This window comes from Zingiber officinale, chromosome 8B, assembly GCF_018446385.1.
Source record: "Zingiber officinale cultivar Zhangliang chromosome 8B, Zo_v1.1, whole genome shotgun sequence".
NCBI lineage: Eukaryota > Viridiplantae > Streptophyta > Magnoliopsida > Zingiberales > Zingiberaceae > Zingiber > Zingiber officinale.
In genome coordinates, this window is record NC_056001.1 from 22,858,818 (window position 1) to 22,871,473 (window position 12,656).

Consider the following 12,656-nt stretch of genomic DNA (forward strand, 5'->3'; position numbering starts at 1 on the left):
AAATTAACTTTAATACTTATTAAAGTAACCATCTCCATAAATATCAATTATATTAATATGTGATTTACCTCTTCCGTGTTGGCCCTAGAACGGGTTGACGGGGGCGCTGAAAGTAAGCGTATTCGTCTTTTACCATAATTATATTAATATGTGAGGATACATGTGAAGTTTGTGAAGTGTGTAAGTTCTTTTATTAAAAAAAATTATATACAAATCTTTTATCTAAAAATTAAAATAATAATTTAATTTCCATAATAAAAAATCTCCATCAATAAAATATTTATCTAAAAGATTTTTTCTCATTAATTAATATTGTGAGGGATGCATTTTACTCTAAAACACTTTTTTTAAAAAAAAAATAAAGCATCTCTTTTAAAGTCAAAATTAATTATTCTACAACACGTGGCATGATGCCATTTGCCATTACTGATAAACCACAAAGAAAACTCGACAACGTACCCGCGTGATGGTTCGCTTAATTAACGGGCCCGAAAATGGAATGTCTACACGTGTACGGGATGCTCTAAGAGTCGAACACAAACTGAATCCTATTTGGATGTGGTCCCCAACTTTGCAAAGCCATCTTCGCCTGTCGAAAGAATGGAAGGGAAAATGGCGAAGTCCATGGCGATATCCCTGCTCCTTCACCTCTTCCTCCTCTCATCGCCATCCTTTCTCGCCTTCTGCGCTTCCGAAGCTGTCGATCCCCGGCCGCGGGAGCTCCGATCTTTCAAGATCCAAGAGATCAAGGTGCGTTTTGATCGCTCTGAATCGCCGACATTCTTTATCTCGTTTTTGTTCTTAAGCTCATTTTGATGTGATTGGTTGTCATCTTACAGAAGGAGAAGGGCAGGAGTAGCTGTTCCTACACTGTGAAGATTAAGACCAGCTGCTCTTCCCCTAGCTATACCAGAGACTGGATCAGCCTTGCTTTTGGCGACGCATACAATAATCAGGTCTTTTTCTGCCTTTTGTTTTCTTAATCTGGAGATAGATTTTTATGTATATATTAAGCACTATTTTTTCACACGGAGTTCATTCTGCTGCATACCTCTGGTAATGATTGGCTTTCTTTTTAGAAAAAGAAAGGTTTTTTAAATCGTTTTTGACGAGTTTACTTGGACAAAAGCTAGGGGAAAAGAAATGAATCGGTTAATACCTATTGTTAACTTGGAGAGGAGTAGAAGAGGAAAGAATTAACTGCCCAATTAACCTTCGTTTATTTTATTCTCAAATAATGCAGAAATGGAAGGAAATGAAGTTTTTCCTTTCGATTTCACCCAAATAAATAAGATGGTTGGAAAGAAGATAATGTAATTCCATTATAAATAAAACTATTAATTTATTTTTATAGTTCATTCATATACATTAGACTCATTATGTCCATGATTACTATCCATATATTTGTAGATGGATGTTATTATTTGTGTAAATCATCAAAAAAAAATCTTTAGATCGTGGAGCATGAAATAACTAGGAAGCTTTTCTTTTCTTTTGAGACTGCTCATTGAACAGAGGCTCTTTATAAGAGGAATGAAATTCATCTGCAACTTAATCTCTAGGAAGGAGACATATTAAGAGACTGAAATTCAAATTGCTCACATAGAACTGATTTGAACATCAAGCATCCTTATGAAACTTGAGTAGGTTTAAATGACTTGAACACCTACACATCTTTTGCAATTATGTTAGTTGGACTTGGATACAAAGGGTCTCACATGACTATTTTTAAAAATTTTATAGGTCTATAGAAATATCGAGAGTCTACTTGCATGTGAGTGTCCGAGTGTCAGTATCCATACAAGGGTATGAAGTGGGTCGATGAAGCATATGGTATGATATTAATATTATTATCAATCATTAGAAAAGACTATAAAGAAGATTACTTTTAGGAATTAGTTAATCTTTTTCCTAGACAATTCTGCACTTTTTGTATCTTACCCTCTGTTTGGGAGGAGGTGAGTAAAGGAGAGAGAAGGGTAAACATGGGGAAAAAGAATTTTTACACTTGTTTGGGAGAGAGTGAGTCATGGAGGGTAAGGGGAGAGAAGGGTAAAGCTTCCCCTTGCATGCTCGGGAATCAGCGAAATTTCTTACACCCCAATTTGGGGTGTAAGGAAGGGGAAGAAGAAATTATTCCAATTTTATCCTTCTTTATTTTTTCACATGCAGATTTATTAAAAAAATAAGAGGATATTTTTGTAAATTTGTATATTTAACCTTCATTTCCATCCCTTTCAAATGAACTTTCCCTCCCTTCCAAACAAGGGTAAGATAAATATATTACTTTCCCTTCCTTCCCCTCCCTTCCCTTTCCATTAATGAACCTTGCCTCACCCCATCCAAACAGAGGGTTAGATTTCAGTCTAAATTCGAAGAGAAACACAAGGTTTGAGATTCTTGTCTGATACAAACACCATTGTGTCACGTGTGAAACATCTTCCAAAACAAACTTAAATTTTTGACAAGGGTATCCAATACAATATGACGAGGAATGTAATAGACATATCAATTAATTTAATTTGCAGGAATGTTAGAAAGACTATACCATCAACTGTTGACGTACCAAGCAAAAAATACTCTCAGTATAACTATCAGTTGTTTCTTCAAGGATCAGAAATGGCAGTGCCCTTTGTTGGTTTTGAAATGTACCTTAGGTTATCACCTTAGACACTGTCATATCATGAAATGAAATGTAAGTTCCTTTGGTTCTGATGAATTGCTATTAGAATAATTTACTTGAGAAATATATGGCGCATACATTTTTCATAATGGAATGTACTTGAAAATGAAAAATGAACATCAGTAAGTGATTGCAGTAGGATATCTCAGGTGTTTAATACCATCTATCTAAGACTTGTGTGTTAATATTAGTTTTCACATTATATATAATACAATATGCTCACAACCCTATACCTGAAATGTCAATCCCACCTTTCCATATGTAACATATTTTCAAAGAATAATAGACATAACTGTTAATCCTAGGCGTGGTTTTGTCACCAACTCTCAAACCAAAACATGGCAGATTTTTCTCCTTCCTTTGAATGTAGGGAGCAGCATATGGCTTTCTACCATTATCCCTCCCTCTGCATCCACATCCTATTGTTGAAATGTTTCTATTATTTTAATTGAAACAAAATAGCCTTCGGTTCTTGGATAATCTGATTGAATTGATCACCCTTATCAGATTGTAGTAATAGCCAACTTCACATACTGATCCAAATAACATAATGCAGAATAATACATACTTTGGTATTCTACTTATAACTGGTCTTATAAAATAGAAGAGTATTTCTTATGAAAAATGATCTAGACGTTTTTTAGATTTAATTTTGTACAATTAAATAGTGGTTTTGTGATTAAACATGGAAGAATTAGGATTGATGGTGTAATTGTATAGGTCCTCTTTACTTTGTTATTGTTGGGAAATTGCATGTTAGCGACATAGCATTTTCCCTTATTCCTTACTTCAGGTCATCTTTATTTCTTTGTTACATTTTAGGGAAATCAAATGAGGTGTGGCATTCTAGTTTAGTCTGGTGTAGGCAGGTGTGAGCTAATCAAAAGTGTTTATAGTCTTAAAAATGAATAAACTTTTTAAAAGCAAAGGGACTAATTGATATTTTCACATTATGGTGTTTGCTTCTTATTTAACCAGTATTTCTCTTCTTTGTTACAACTCTTAAAACACTGTTGTTCTGAAGGTATATGCACCAAGGCTAGATAATCCTTCATCAGGAGCATTCGAGCGTTGCTCCACCGATACATTCAAGATCCAAGGACCATGCGGATATGGAGTCTGCTACTTGTACTTACGGCGCGATGGTCAGGATGGATGGACTCCCGAGTGGGTGAAGATCTATGAGCCTGGTGCTCAAAGTGCCCTCACCTTCTACTATGGATCTCGCCTTCCCAATGGCATCTGGTATGGCTTCAACCATTGCCCCAGCGTGTCATCGACTCTGACTGAATGAGCCAGATCTGACATGGTATGCTTAAGATCGAGTAAAATAATTGAGCAAGAATTGTCTCTGTAGAAAAGTGCTTGCACTGCATGTTCTCGGTAGGCATCCTCCACCTTTATATCTTATCGTAGACAGTCATGCTTGTTATGTATGATCGATCATCTCTGGAACAACTCTATATTTCACTATGCTATTAAATGTGATCAATGGCCATCTATCTCATAAGTGCAAACGATTCCTATAATCTCTATGTATATATATGTTTGTAGTTTTGTAGTTTTAGTACCCTTCACGTGTTTATTAAGAACTTGGATTGTTTTTTTAAGATAAAATAAAATTAGATTAGGAAAAACGAGAAATATGTATATAATTGATCAAATTACATGTTAATTTAATTCCCAGTCGATTTATATCCTTCTCTTCCTGGCTCGCTTGTTCGAGCTCTGCTTCCCCGTATTGAATCCGTAGCAAAGGCAAGCAGGCACATTGGGAGAAGGCACACGTCGGCAGCGGCCACTGGCCCCTTGTCTTTGCCGCCATTATTTCCAGCGGCAGTGCTTATGCAGATAGCGCCGCCTCTGGGGGCTGCTCTCGCAGCTCCCATGCCTTTGTTGCGTCTGATCGGTGGCTCGCTGAACTCTGACACCACGTTCAGACTATATATATACACATATTTGGTGCATATTCTTAGACGATTTTTACAAGTCTAGACAGTCGGATGCATCTCTAGACACTCCGGTTCATTTTTGAGAATCGGGTCGGCTGGGGTTCACCAGGCGTCCGGATGCGTGAAGATCGCTCAGGAGTACATCGAATGGGTGTGAAAGATATATATATATATATATATATATATATATATATATATATATATATATAAGCGGCCGTTAAGGTAGCAGAAGCGTTGACGGAGGAAAGACTTCGAGCTTGGAGTTGTTGAGTTGGAAGTTATGGACCTACGCACACCACAGACAGAAATAATAGGAACGTTAGAGCGAGAACCAAGGAGAGGTCCTTGGCGCAGACACTCCGACGTCCAAGTCAAAACAGTAGTTGAGTCAAAATGGAGAAGAAAATGAACAGTAGAACAATAAATGTGTGGTTGTGTGGGTAGTACGCATGAGTATGCGTATGTAAGCATATCTGGCCAATGGAGAGAACCTCTTTTTATACTGACTCTCATAACCTCCGTAATAATAAGACGTCATAGAATGTCTGATGTCAAAATATGTCGGGTGATAAAGTATATACAACAGGTTTTCCTCTAGGCAAAGAAAGGTTTCATTGCGTGTATATGCTAGAATAAGGGAATATTTTTCTGCGAGTAGCTGTTATTCTCTGACAAGTTGTTACTATTCCCTGAGAATGTTGTCTCATAAAGGAGATCCGACCGGCTCTAGTACCGAGCAAATGTAACTGGGAGTCGTACCCAAAAGAGATGAGGAACTAAGTCTGGATGGTCGACCGACTCTAGGGTCGGGCAGATGTAGGCTAGGAGTCGTGCCCAGGAGAGATGAAGAACTAAGTCTGGAGATCCGACCGGCTCTGGGTCCGACTAATTGTATGCTAAGAGACTTGCACATGAGAAATGGAGAGCTGAGCTCCGTATGTCTGGCCAGCTCTAGGGCTACCCGGGTTTATACTGGAAGCCTTGTTCACGAGAAGTGAGGAGCTGAGTCCCGTAGGTCTGGTCGGCTCTGTGATCACTCGGGTTTATGCGGGAAGCCTTGTTCATGAGAGTGAGGAGCTGAGTCCCGTATGTCCGGTCGGCTCTATGGCCACCCCAGTTTATGCGAGAAGAATTGTTCAAGTGGAGTGAGCACTACAACAAAAACCTTCATAGACATCGGTTTTCCGCCGGTGTCTATTTCATTTTCGACCGATGTCTATGAAGCCGATGTTAAAAGTCTGTCATTTTAGACATCGGGTTAAAACCGGTGTAGTATCACTTAACGACACCGGTCTTCGAATCGGTTATTAACCAGTGTAGTATCACTTAACGACACTGTTTCATCAACGATGTAAAACAGATGTAATATTATATGTTAATAACACCAGTTTTGGCAGCGGTAAATGACCGATATAATATTAGTTAATAACACCGGTTTTGCAACGGTGGAAAACCGATGTAATATGTATATTTTTTAACAACACAAATTTGATTTCCGAAACAATAAAAAACCCACAATAACAAAAAAAATACACAAATATTCACAAATTATACAAATATTCTTCATTCAATAATATCCATAAAATACACAAATATTCACAAATTATATAAATAATCTTCTTACAACAATATCCATAAAATACCCAAACATTCTTTTTACATCAAAAGCTAGCTAATAGATATCAAAATCAAGGTAGAACATTCTTTTAACACATCAAGGTAGAAATGCACTTCAAATGTAATCTAGTATGCATTCAGCCCACTCGAACCGCACTTCATCAATTTCAACTCTGGAGTACTTGAGATTTATAAACTGTAAAAACACATAAATAATATATTAGTAAACCAAGACTAAAAAGGATACAGAATGCAGAGTATCAGTAGTACAAGATGTTAGCAGTTCCTGCTAACAGAATTATATGCAAAGCTATATAAAGAATATTAGGCAGTAAGAGCATGGATAACAATGAGTCTGTCACATACTGATGCTTATATGGACAACTTAATGCCTATCCCATTGGATAAACTTTCATACACTCGAGCAAACTATTATCCTAGGCATGCATTCCATGCATAAATTTGTAGATATATATGATTCTATCTTATATGCGTTTGCAGCAGATGAAAGAAGGGGTAACAAAATATGTTGCACAAACAAGAAACAAGGAACAAAGTTTAACAATAGAGCATTGCCTGCAAACTTGGCTATGAACAAAAAAAGGCAAGATAGTCTACATAGAAATAGATACTTAGAGAACAAGAAGATCCAGAAGGTATGGTCACTTTCACACATCAGTACTTTAACAAACAGAATATTATAAAGGCCAATCATAGGAAGGAGAATTTTACCGAGAAAATAAAGTTGTATCCGATTTCGAGAATAACACGCAGAAATTCTATCCTTCTCCACATCATTGACAAATATCCAGCAGTCATGTAAATCTTCTCATCTGAGAAATCCACTCCCTCAGTATAAAGAGCAAAACAGTGAGTATGCAAGGATATGCACCTTATGTACGCTTTCTTGTCCAAGGCAATGATTACCAAATGGTCCAGGAGTCTGCGTGGTCCATCTCCTGTCCGAAAACTTTGAAAAAACAAATCTATAATAGAACCAGGAGAAGCTCAGGCAGCATTCAAAGTTGTTAATATTACTGTTTTGTTTTCCATAGGTGCTTCCTTTAGAATTTTCTCAAGCTTAACATCGTTCTTTTCCTGCAAGCAGATATATAATTCTCTATAAAGGAGGAAAATTCACAATTGTTTGCAGGCACACAAGTTAAACAATATAAATTAGGGGAATGACTTATTATATTGCATAAAATAGCATAAATCAAGTGATTTACTGACAGCTTAAGCTCATGGGGCAGATAATCATCCAATCGGATTTAACATTGTATTAAGCAGAAGAAACAAAATCAGTCTAGGTACTAGGCTTGTCTACAAATTCAACTTCGCCAAAATGAAGTGTGTTGAGAATATAGCATTCAGAATTCAACATCAAAGGAATGGTAGCTAGAGAGTATCCTAGAAAGTCACAAGGCATAAAAATTTTTGAAAACAGTTATAACTTTTCAATAGTTTAGAAACATTATAGACTAAACCCTATTATGTCTAATTGAAACAAGTTGATCGGGAAGGTTAAAATAAGTTAATCAGCTTTTCATATATGTTGGATTTACTATAGAAAACTTGCTGCATTATGCAGAAAAGACATTCAATTGCACTTTACAGTATCTTAAAGTTTTTCAAGAAGAACAAAATACTTTACAAAAGACTATTGTATACTTCATAAGTAACTCATATCATACACATACTAAGTGCATAATGAAAGTTGTTAAATTGTAGTTAGTCCAACAGAAATGACTTCATAATTATCATCAAGAAGTTCACCAAAACACAAATGATTAGGAAGACTAGCATATGAGAAATAGATTTAAATCATGAAACTTCTGACGCAGAAGGTACATGCTGGTCCAACAAAGTTGTACACAATTTAGTTGTTAAAATAAGTGAGATGAAACGTAAAGCAAAAAAACAGTTATGTGCAGAAATACATGTAATAATAAAATCGCTGCATAATTGAACATGCCCAAGATACACAGGATCATGACTCACTAAAACGTTGATGTTGTTGCTCAAATGTTATAACACGAGGAGGAAGGAACCCAAAGCCATACATGATAAATATATAGAGCCGAACCTGATCATAGAAGTAACCCAAAGCCATACTATGCAATCTTAAACACTTAAAAGAGAAACATTTTATCACCTGTTTGAGACCAATAATGTAATTCTCTTCCATGACTTTATCCCAATCAAACCTCTCTGCCAAACCATTTAGCAAGTCTGCGATCTGCTCATAATTCATTAGGCGCAAAGTATCAACTTCAAAACCAAACTTTTCATGTTCAGTACCAATTCTGTTTCAGCAAAAAAAACATACAAGTCATCATAACAATATGACCAACGACAGTGAAACGTCTCTTTAAACTTCAAAGATAAACAAAGAGGCATCCCTTCCATATGGAATAGAAAAAATGAAACAATTCAATAAGTACAAGGAAATTAATTTTCATAAGAAACAACATCGATAAACTATTGATTCCTAGAGGCCAGCTCCATGGATCTTTTCTCAACATTGACATCTATGTAAGGAAATGAATGGGAAAAAAAACAAATTCATAAACAAGGAGCCTTAAATAAGGAAATAAAGCAGTTTATTCAGGGTACAATAAATGGATAAGATTAATTTGCAATATTAATACGAAGGAAAAAAATCTTCTTTTTCCTGTACTTCACAAGGATACTAGGACAGTAACTAATACAACCAGCCAAGTCTTCCTCGACTTAGATAATTAACAGGATATGTATTTAGTTCCTACAGAATTCCATATACTAATCGTTCAAAGAAAACTTTAAAAAAAAACATAATAATTGGAAAGGAGAAACAAAATCACATCAATAGAGATCCTGTATAAACTTCTGTACACCAAATGCATGATCAGAGGCAATCCATATTTATCCACCAACGATCCCAGGAAGGACTAGCAGACATAGCAGAAAAGCCAGATGAAGAGTATATACCTCCATTTCTCCTTGGGCTTGCAACCCGAAGCGAGATACCTCACGAGATCGGAGTAGAAACCGACACCAAATTGACCAATCATGCTCACATCCACGCCGGCTTGGAGTGCATCCATGAACTCCTTGGTGCCAGACCGTGTGATAGTGCCCAAATTGTTCACTAGATCTCCTTGGTGCCAGACCGTGCGATAGTGTTCGGTTTTAGTATTGTTCTTGATGAACACTTTCCATGGGCGGGTAGGGTGAGAGGAGGCCTACGTTTTCAGTCACGAAAAGGTAAGGTTTGACTTCATTGAAAGCACAGAGGCGGAGGAGACATCGAGAGGAGATGGGTGTTTAGGTCGCTGGGACGTGGTCCGCCTCCACGACGCCGTCGCAGGCCGCCGTCTTCGCTGCCGTTGTCTCCACCGTTGTGTCCGGCAAGCGGAAGGGCATCGTGGGCTGCACGTTCCTTGGGGTTGGCGAATCGGCCAGGCTACTGCGGACTCGATCGATGGAGGTTGGGGGAGGCTGAGGAAGGCAGCCGCTTGGACATGGCTTTTTACGCCGCCGCACCTTCGGCGCCAGGACCGAGTGCTTCCCTTCTGGCGGCGTCGATGATGGTCGGGCGGTGGAGGATAATGTGGAGGAGTTTGCTCAGGGTTGGAGGAATCGATTCTCGAGCTTCAACGGCAACAAGGAAATGGAGGAGACACATCCCTGTTCTCTGCTTCCTTTTGCCTCAACATGAGCTCGCCGCCGTCGTTGAGCAAGCAAGAACCTTCAACGGAGCCCCCGTGGGTGCCGGTGAGGCCGGAGCCGCCGGACTGGCCCGGCCAGATCGTGCCGGCGAGCGTGGAGAAGAAGCAGGTGGTTTTGATCCGATTGAGGGGGGCATCGATCCAAGAAGGGGAAGAGATCCAGGAAGGGGAAGAGGGAGATGAGGCTGAGAGAGATGGTTAGGAGGTTTAGGTTTAGGTTTAGGTTTAGGCTGAGAGAAGCGGCGCGATATTAGTTTAGGTTTTGAGGGAACGAAGTGTTGTAAATTTTGGCTGGTGGAAAAATTAAATTATTATTTTTTGGTTCATTAACACCGGGTTTTAAAAACCGCTGTTAAAATCGGTGTCTATTAACAAAAAAAAAGGCGCTCATAGACATCGGCTAAAAAATCGATGTCTATGAGCGAAAATCTGCGCTCATAGACACCGATTTTTGGAAAAACCGGTGTAAAATACTCAAAGACATCGATTTTTGCTTAAAACTGTTGTTGTTCCACCGATGTCTATGAGGGTTTTTCTTGTAGTGGAGGAGCTGAGTCTCGTAGGTCCGGTCGGCTCTATGGCCGCCCGAGTTTATGCGGGAAGAACTGTTAATGAGGAGTGAAGAGCTAAGTCCCGTAGGTCCGGTCGGCTCTATGGTCAGCAGGGTTTATGCTAGGAGCTCTACTTCTGAGAGGTGGTTCATTTGAACACCCTGACTTTCACTACCATCTCATCTTGACTTTAACTGTCACATTATCTTAACTATCAACCCCACATTGCCTTTGGAGTCATTCATACCACGTCGTATCACAAGCCCCCCTTCAAGTCTAGTCAAAGGGGGGCGCGAGTCCGACAGACTAGAAAACCTATCGCAAATGTTGAATCGCTCCTGACCACAAAGTTAAACCGTTGGGCCTGTTGCATAACATTGAGCGAGTAGCTGTGGTGATACCGAGCAAGTGACGGTAATGGTGTCGAGTGAGTAGTGAAAACGATGTCGAGCAGACGATGGAAATGGAGAATGCCAATCGGGGGTGATTTATGAGTGTCAAGCGGGCGGGGATATATGATGAGTGTCGAGCGGGTGACGATTTATGAGTGTCAAGCGGGCGGCGATTTATGAATGTTGAGTAGGCGATGATTTGTTGATGAGTGTCGATCAGCTAGAGATACGAGTGTGCTGAGCGGACGTCATTTGATGATGAGTGTCGATCGGCTGGGAGTCATGCCCATGTAAATGGGTACTGAGAGTCATACCCAAGTACAAATGCTGGGAGTCATGCTCAAGTGAGTTGATGTTGGAGGTCATGTCTAAGTAAATTAGCACTGGGAGTAATGCCTTAGTGAGCCATGCCCAAGTGAATTAGCATTGGGAGTCATGCCCAAGTGGGTTGATGCTGGTAGGGGCGGAGCCAAGGGGGTATGATGGAGGCGGTCATCCCTCCTCAATTTTTAAGTATAAGAAGTATATGAGGTATAGGAATAGGGGATGAAAGACACACGAATGGGAGGCAACACCATGGTCGCCTCCCCTCAACATAAACGCATACATTTTGTCCCCTTGATATGAAATTTCTGGCTCCATCCCTAGATGCTGGGAGTCATGCCCAAGTGAATTAGTACTGGGAGTCATGCCCAAATAAATAATTCATGTGAGTCATGTACGCTTATAACTCGCAGCTGGGGCAATAGTCTAGGAAATATGCATAAGGGCATGCTCACTTATAGCTCGGTCGAATGACTCAAGAGTCTTGGACCTAGGTGCGAGAGCATGCTCACTTATAACTCGACCAAGTGACATGAGAATCTGGGACATAAGCGCGAGAACATGCTCACTTATAACTCACAACTGGGACTAGAGTCTGAGACATAGGTGCGAGGGCATACTCGCTTATAACTCGATCGAGCGACATGAGAGTATGGGACATAAGCACGAGAGCAAGCTCGTTTATAACTCGATGAGTCTGGGACATGTCAAGGACATGCTCACTTATAATTCGGTCGGACGACGCGAGAGTATGGGGCATAGGTGTGTTATATAAAAAAAAAAAGGATGAAAGATGTAAAATGATTAAAATGTGATATAATTAAATTTATTAAGGAAAATAAATATATTTTAGTGATCATTTATCCAAAAAAAAAAGGAGTATATATGAATTTTAGAGATTTACTGAGATTTCTCTCAATTTTTATTGAGTCATTTTTATATTTATGAGAATAGATGGGTAATATATAAGGCCTGTTTTAAATACCCAATTAAAGTGGGTGTTGATGGAAATATAAATCTATGTTTTAATTGTATAAACCTAAGTTTATTATTAATCTTTTCTCCCTACTATTGATCTTCGTGGCGCTGCCTCCCTCACCTCACGCACGCCGCGATCGCCGACCTACAACTTCTGCCATTCCTAGCGTTGGCCACGGACTCCCAGCGTCGCCACCTTGCGTCGGTGAAGCTCCGATTTCACCGGGCTCACGCGTGCTGAAAGCCGCGTCTTCTCTCAGCTGCCGCGCGATGTCCCGGAAACTCACATCGCCGATTGTTCTGGCCTTTTCTTCCCACCGACGTCGTCACCAACGTCTCCGACACTCATGCCAACGCCGACTACTGAATCGCCGTGAGCTGTCGCTGGAGGAGAAACTATGAAATCACCGCTGGATCCACTGCCGCGAACCTCTGTGCAAGTCACCGAC

At 39.6% G+C, this 12,656-nt stretch overlaps 1 protein-coding gene across 1 annotated transcript; it reads left to right on the forward strand.

Moving 5' to 3' along the window:
• The first annotated feature begins 558 nt into the window (after positions 1 to 558).
• Positions 559 to 4,193, forward strand: LOC122017159 (embryo-specific protein ATS3A-like). The gene is made up of 3 exons (XM_042574698.1): positions 559 to 750; positions 840 to 956; positions 3,708 to 4,193. Exons 1-3 carry the CDS (start codon positions 601 to 603, stop codon positions 3,975 to 3,977), a joined length of 537 nt encoding a protein of 178 aa, XP_042430632.1. The 5' UTR covers positions 559 to 600; the 3' UTR covers positions 3,978 to 4,193.
• Positions 4,194 to 12,656: the final 8,463 nt, after the last annotated feature.

Excerpts from the sequence above, each read along its gene's own strand:
- LOC122017159 (XM_042574698.1), top strand. The coding sequence starts at position 601 with ATGGAAGGGAAAATGGCGAAGTCCATGGCGATATCCCTGCTCCTTCAC. Across the intron at positions 751-839 it reads TCAAGATCCAAGAGATCAAG|AAGGAGAAGGGCAGGAGTAG; the intron begins GTGCGTTTTGAT and ends GTCATCTTACAG. Across the intron at positions 957-3,707 it reads GCGACGCATACAATAATCAG|GTATATGCACCAAGGCTAGA; the intron begins GTCTTTTTCTGC and ends GTTGTTCTGAAG.